At 46.7% G+C, this 7,478-nt stretch overlaps 1 protein-coding gene across 1 annotated transcript; it reads right to left on the bottom strand.

The window, feature by feature from the left end:
• Nucleotides 1-3,056: 3,056 nt before the first annotated feature.
• On the bottom strand, nt 3,057-4,696 carry LOC147979280 (uncharacterized). Its single transcript, XM_087515127.1, has 2 exons — nt 3,860-4,696; nt 3,057-3,791 (listed from the first exon to the last, which is right to left on the bottom strand). Exons 1-2 carry the CDS (start codon nt 4,694-4,696, stop codon nt 3,057-3,059), a joined length of 1,572 nt encoding a protein of 523 aa, XP_087371253.1.
• Nucleotides 4,697-7,478: the final 2,782 nt, after the last annotated feature.

Raw genomic sequence — 7,478 nt, 5'->3', positions numbered from 1 at the left:
TCTGTTCCGGTTCATGCTCAAGTATACAACGTCTAATAACACCATCTACTCCTTTATAAAGGTGTGGGTCATCCCAGAAGTAATGTCTTAAATCATAGAAAACCTTTTTCTTTTGCTGGTATGTGAAACTAGGTGTCATAAATTTAGCAACAATGTAATTAGCATAATCATCATACCATGGAGCAATATGAGAAGCATTTATGACATTTAATTGTTCATCAGGAAAGCTATCATCAATAGGTAGTGGGTCATCAAGAACATTCTCTAACCTAGACAAGTTGTCTGCAACGGGATTCTCAGCTCCCTTTCTATCAATAATATGCAAATCAAATTCTTGTAGCAGGAGAACCCATCTAATAAGTCTAGGTTTAGCATCTTTCTTTTCCATAAGATATTTAATAGCAGCATGATCAGTGTGAATAGTTACTTTAGAATCAACAATATAAGGTTTGAACTTATCACAAGCAAATACAACTGCTAAGAATTCCTTTTCAGTAGTAGCATAATTTCTCTGGGCATTGTCTAGAGTTTTACTAGCATATTGAATAACATTTAATTTTTTTATCAACTCTTTGTCCTAGAACAACACCTACAGCATAGTCACTAGCATCACACATGATTTCAATGGCTAAAGTCCAATCAGGTGGCTAAACAATACGTGCAGAAATCAAGGCTTTCTTAAGTATTTCAAATGCTTCTACACAATCATCATCAAAGACAAAAGGAATATCTTTTTGTAAGAGATTAGTTAGAGGCCGAGAGATTTTAGAGAAGTCCTTAATGAACCTCCTATAAAAATCGGCGTGACCAAGGAAACTTCTTATACCTTTGATGTCCTTAGGACACGGCATCTTTTCAATAGCATCAACCTTAGCTTTATCAACTTCAATACCTCTTTCAGAAATTTTATGCCCCAAGACGATACCTTCATTAACCATAAAGTGGCACTTCTCCCAATTCAAGACAAGGTTAGTTTCTTCACATCTCTGCAAAACTCGATCAAGGTTGCTCAAGCAATCATCAAAAGAGGATCCATAAACAGAGAAATCATCCATGAAAACTTCACAAATCTTTTCACAAAAGTCAGAGAATATAGCAGTCATACATCTTTGAAAAGTAGCAGGTGCATTACATAAACCAAAAGGCATACATCTATAAGCAAAGGTACTGAAAGGGCAAGTAAAAGTGGTCTTTTCTTGATCCTCAGCTGACACAGGTATTTGAGAGAAACCAGAGTAACCATCTAGAAAGAAAAAATGTGTATGTTTGGATAATCTTTCTAGCATTTGATCAATGAAAGGCAAAGGGTAATGATCTTTTCTAGTAGCTTTATTTAATTTGCGGAAATCAATCACCATCCTATAACCTGTAATAATTCTTTGCGGAATCAATTCATCTTTATCATTAGGAACGACAGTAATACCTCCCTTCTTAGGGACGCAATGGATAGGACTTACCCACTGACTATCAGCAACGGGATAAATTATACCTGCTTCAAGGAGCTTTAATATTTCCTTTCTTACCACTTCTTTCATCTTAGGATTTAGCCGTCGTTGGTGATCAATAACTGGTTTGGCGTCTTTCTCCAAATTTATTTTGTGTTGACATAGAGTGGGACTAATGCCCTTAAGATCATCAAGAGTATATCCAATAGCAGCACGGTGCTTCTTCAGAGTTTTCAATAATTTCTCTTCTTCATGCTCTGAAAGGTTAGCACTAATAATAATAGGATATATCTTCTTTTCATCAAGATAAGCATATTTAAGAGTATTAGGCAATGATTTAAGCTCAAACACGGGATCACCCTTGGGTGGAGGAGGATCCCCTAGGATTTCAACATGCAAGTTGTGTTTCAGAATAGGTCCCTGTTTAAAGAATACTTCATCTATTTCCCTGCTTTCATTCATAAACATATCATTTTCATGGTCTAGCAAATATTGTTCTAAAGGATCACTAGGAGGCATGACAATAGAAGCAAGACCAATAATTTCATCTTTACTAGGTAATTCTTTATCATGGGGTTATCTATGAAATTTAGCAAAATTAAACTCATGAGACATATCCCCTAAATCCACAAAAACAATATCCTTATTGCAGTCTATCTTAGCATTAACAGTATTCAAGAAGGGTCTACCAAATATAATGGGACAAAAGTCATCTTGTGGGGAACCAAGAACAAGAAAATCAGCAGGGTATTTAACTTTACCACACAAGACTTCAACATCTCTAACAATCCCAACTGGTGAAATAGTATCTCTATTGGCAAGCTTAATTGTAACATCAATCTCTTCTCTCTCAGCAGGTGCAATATCATGCATAATTTCTTGGTATAAGGAATGAGGTATTGCACTTGCACTAGCACCCATATCACAAAGCCATGATAGCAGTGATCTCCTATTTTAACAGAAATAACAGGCATGCCTACAACAGGTCTATGTTTATTTTTAGCATCAGGTCTAGCAATTCTAGCAGCTTCATTGCAGAAGTAAATAACATGCCCATCAATATTATCGGCCAAGAGATCTTTAACCATAGCAATTTTAGGTTCAACTTTAATTTGCTCATGGGGTTTAGGTGTCTTAATATTACTTTTGTTGACTACAGTTGAAGCTTTAGCATGATCCCTTATTCCAACAGGGAAAGGTGGCTTCTCAATATAAGCAGCAGGAACAACAGGATCATTATAAGTGATAGTCTTTTCTTCAAATTTAATAGGTACGACTACTTTTACTTCAGTGGGAGGATTATATTTAAACCACTTCTCCTTTGGGAGATCAACATGAGTAGAAAAGGGTTCACAGAAAGAATCTACTATCTCAAAGTCAAGTCCATATTTAGTGCTAAATTCACGGAAAGCATTGGTATCCATAAAAGATTTAACACAATCAAACTTAGTTGTTATACTTGACTCCTTAGAGCATCTCCAGCCGTTCAGCCCCCTAGGGGGCCGAAAAAGAGCGGCCTGGGGGCGAACCGGCGCCAGGTTAGCCCCTGGGGGCGACCTAGCTCCCAGCCACGCCCCCAGCCGCGGCAAATTCAAACATAGTCTTCCCCGCTCACAAAATAGAGGCCACAAATCCGGCGATCAAGCGGCCACAAGTTCGGCATACAAAAACAGAAAGGACGCACGTGCGCATCAGATGGCAAGGTCGGCCTGCGGCGTCGGCGGAGATCGGCGTGCGTGGGCTTGGCAGGGTCTCTGTGCTGGGTGGCGGCGGAGTGGCTTCTGTGTTGCGGGTGTTCTCCGCGGCATCATCAGTCGGGCTTGGCGGCGGTGGCGTGGGCGTCGTCGTCGATGGAAGTTGGTTCAGGATGAGGCCCCGCTCCGCCAAGTACCACGCCTTGACCGCCTCGTCGTTGCTCTGGAGCATGTCCGCCCCGCCCAGCAGGAAAGCCAGGTCGGTGTTTCTCTTATTCGCGGCGACGTTGGTCTGGAGTAGGTCGAGCTTGATGGCGCTACTCGACATCAACGCTGACCACTGCGCCTCAGTCTTCTCTTCACGAAGGGCGGCCCGGGCCTGTGCGTCGGTGATGTAGTGCTCGATGGACTCCTGGACTCGAGCGGTGGCCGCGTTGGCGTATTTCTCCTTCTTGGCAAATTTGTTGCCGTCCGGCCGCCCGTCTGACGTGCCCGGAGTCGGCGTGTCCGGCTTGTAGGTCTCCTTGGCCTTGTCGAGGGTGCACCGGACTTCCGCCCACTTCTCGCATTTGTCAATGCGCTTGTAAACATGGAGGTACTTGAATTCAGCGTCGTTGTTGCCCTGCCGATACATGGAGAACATGTGCAGCAACTGCACGGAGGAACAAACAGTTGGCGGGCGCACACGGCGAAGAGAGGCGGGAGACCGGCATGCCATACCTGATCCTCAACGCTGGTGCCGCTCTGCCGGCGAGCCGCGGCCTCCTCGACGATCCCATGCCATTTGTTGCATGCCCCCTGAATACGCCCCCAATGGTTCGCCATCGCCTTCGACCCGCGCTGCATGTAGACGCCTTTGAAGTAGGGGTCGACGAGCTTGCGCTTGTCGAACTCGGCCTTGATGCGCTCCCAGTACGTCTCGATGCTCTGGTTCATGCCGGTGGTCGGGTTGAGGCAGACGACCTTCCATGCTTCGGTGAGGCATTCCTCCTCCTTGGACGCCCACTTGATGCACGGCTCGCCGGACCTGGCCGCCCGCTTCTTCTTCTTGCTCCTCCTCGCCGGAACAATCGCCGGCTCCTCCTCCTCCTCTTCGTCCTCCTCCTCCTGCTCCTCCTCGCCGTAGACATAGCCGAGCTCGCCTTCCATGCCACCGCTCAGATCCACGGTGTCGTCTGGGGTGGCGAACCTGGGAGACGCGGCGGCCGCAGCCGAGCCTGTCGCGATGATGTCATCCATGTCGGCCTCGGTCTCATTGGTGTCGCCGAGGTGCGAGAAGGGCAGCGCGCCACGACGGAGAGGGGGCATCGGGGAGGACGCGTAGGCGGGCGGCGAGTAGTTGTATGGAGGGTACTGCACGCCGGTGAAGGCGGGCGAAGGCGTCGGCTGGGCCGGGTGTCCATGGGGGAAGGTGACGTTGGGGTTGAACCCACCGTGCGCATCCCCGTCGGCATAGCCCGGTGAGGGCGTGCATCCCCATGGCTGCAGCAACGGAGAACCAACGCCTTGCTGGCCCCAGGGCGCGTCCTGGGCGTGGCTGCCAGGTGGATTCATCATTCCCGCGCGAGTCGCCTCGGCCTCGGCTTGGTCCGCCGAAGCCGTCGCCGCGTTGTCACGGGCCTTCTTGGCCATCGCCCTGTTCCGCCGGTCGGCGGTGACAGCCTCCCGTCGCTGAACCTCCACCCTCCACTCGGCGTTTGTCATGCCCAGTGGCTTGGACAGTGGCGCCCTTGGCTTCCTCTGCTTCAGCTGGGCAACGGGGCGGTCGTGGTTGTCGCGGCGCGGGGGGCGACGTACTTCTTCGGTGGCATGGCGGCGGAGGCGAGCGAGAGATTGGCGGGAGGAATTGAGAGAATGGGAGGGAAGTGGGGGGAAAGCGGGATGAAACGGCGAGAACAGGCGCTTGACTCGCCGACAGGGCGGACCCACGCGACCTTTTTGCTTGTGCTAGCGCCCCTAGGCGCCCTGCAGGGTGCCGGGTTCGGCCTGGGTCCACCGGCACTAGTTTCGGCCCGAGCCGGCGAAAAACAGGCTTATGGGGGCGTGACTGGGCCGTTTTTTCGCCGCCGGCACGGCAAAAACACATGGGGAGGGCCTGTTGGGGGCACGGCTGGAGATGCTCTTACCTTCGTCGAGGTCCCAATCTTCAGAGTTGCGTTTAATTCTTTCCAATAAATCCCATTTGAATTCAATAGTCTTCATCATAAAAGATCCAGTACAAGAAGTATCGAGCATGGAGCGATTACTGAGAGAAAGCCGAGCATAAAATTTTGAATAATCATTTCTTTTGAGAGCTCATGATTGGGGCATGAATATAACATTGACTTTAGCCTCCCCCAAGCTTGAGCGATGCTTTCTCCTTCGCGAGGCCAAAAATTATATATATAATTACGATCACGATGAACAAGATGCATAGGATAAAACTTCTGATGAAATTCCAATTTCAATCGTTAGTAGTTCCATGATCCCATATCATCACATAGCCAATACCATGGCAATGCCTCTCCCTTCAAAGATAAAGGGAAGACCTTCTTCTTGATAACATACCTGCAAGCTTAAATAATCCACAAACTCCATCTCCTGCAAAAGGATTAGCTAGCAGTTTCTCCATCATACCCGAAGGAAATTCAAAGTAAAATTTTCAGTAGGTTCAGTAGGTTGAGAAGCAACTCTTTGCTCTACTGGTCGGGGTGAAGATACCCTGAACAAGCCCCTCAAAGGATTATGTTCCATAGTAACAAGTGACAATAAATTTCAGCACAGTATATAAATTTTTCCTTACCAAATTCCACCTACCAAAGGCGCTTCACTCCCCGGCAACGGCGCCAGAAAAGAGTCTTGATGACCCACAAGTGTAGGGGATCTATAGTAGCCTTTTCGATAAGTAAGAGTGTCGAACCCAACGAGGAGCAGAAGGAAATGATAAGCAGTTTTCAGTAAGGTATTCTCTGCAAGCACTGAAAATATCGATAACAGATAATTTTGTGATAAGGTAATTTGTAGCGAGTAACAAGTAATGTAAGTAAATAAGGTGCAACAAGATGGCCCAATCCTTTTTGTAGCAAAGGACAAGCCTGGACAAACTCTTATATAAAGGAAAGCGCTCCCGAGGACACGTGGGAATTATCGTCAAGCTAGTTTTCATCACGTTCATATGATTCACGTTCGTTACTTTGATAATTTGATATGTGGGTGGACCGGTGCTTGGGTACTGCCCTTACTTGGACAAGCATCCCACTTATGATTAACCCCTATTGCAAGCATTCGCAACTACAACAGAAGTATTAAGGTAAACCTAACCATAACATGAAACATATGGATCCAAATCAGCCCCTTACGAAGCAACGCATAAACTAGGGTTTAAGCTTCTGTCACTCTAGCAACCCATCATCTACTTAGTACTTCCCAATGCCTCCCTCTAGGCCCAAACAATGGTGAAGTGTCATGTAGTCAACGTTCACATGACACCACTAGAGGGATGACAACATGCATCTCATCAAAATATCGAACGAATACCAAATTCACATGACTACTTATAGCAAGACTTCTCCCATGTCCTTAGGAAGAAATGTAACTACTCACAAAGCATATTCATGTTCATAATTAGAGGGGTACTAATATGCATAATGGATCTGAACATATGATCTTCCACCAAGTAAACCAACTAGCATCAACTACAAGGAGTAATCAACACTACTAGCAACCCACAGGTACCAATCTGAGGTTTGGATACAAAGATTGGATACAAGAGATAGAGTAGGGTTTGACATGAGATGGTGCTTGTGAAGATGTTGATGGAGATTGACCCCCTCCCGATGAGAGGATCGTTGGTGATGACGATGGTGATGATTTCCCCCTCCCGGAGGGAAGTTTCCCCATCAGAACAGCTCTGCCGGAGCCCTAGATTGGTTTCGCCAAGGTTCTGCCTCGTGGCGGTGGAGTTTCATCCCGTGAGCTTGCTTATGATTTTTTTTCCAAGGTAAAAGACTTCATATAGCAGAAGATGGGCACCGGAGGCCTGCCAGGGGGCCCACGAGGCAGGGGGTGCGCCCCCACCCTCGTGGCCAGCGTGTGGGCTCCCTCTGGTGCTTTCTTCGCTCAGTATTTTTTATTAATTCCAAAAATGACTTCCGTGAAGTTTCAGGACTTTTGGAGCTGTGCAGAATAGGTCTCTAATATTTGCTCCTTTTCCAGCCTAGAATTCCAGCTACCGGCATTCTCCCTCGTCATGTAAACCTTGTAAAATAAGAGAGAATAGGCATAATTATTGTGACATAATGTGTAATAACAGTCCACAATGCAATAAATATCAATATAAAAGCATGATGCAAAATGGACG

Source organism: Triticum urartu, chromosome 3A (assembly GCF_056163025.1).
Source record: "Triticum urartu cultivar PI428250 chromosome 3A, HENAU_Tu73, whole genome shotgun sequence".
Classification (NCBI taxonomy): Eukaryota; Viridiplantae; Streptophyta; class Magnoliopsida; order Poales; family Poaceae; genus Triticum; species Triticum urartu.
Note: the sequence above shows the minus strand (reverse complement) of the source record. Positions and strands in the feature narration are given on the sequence as shown.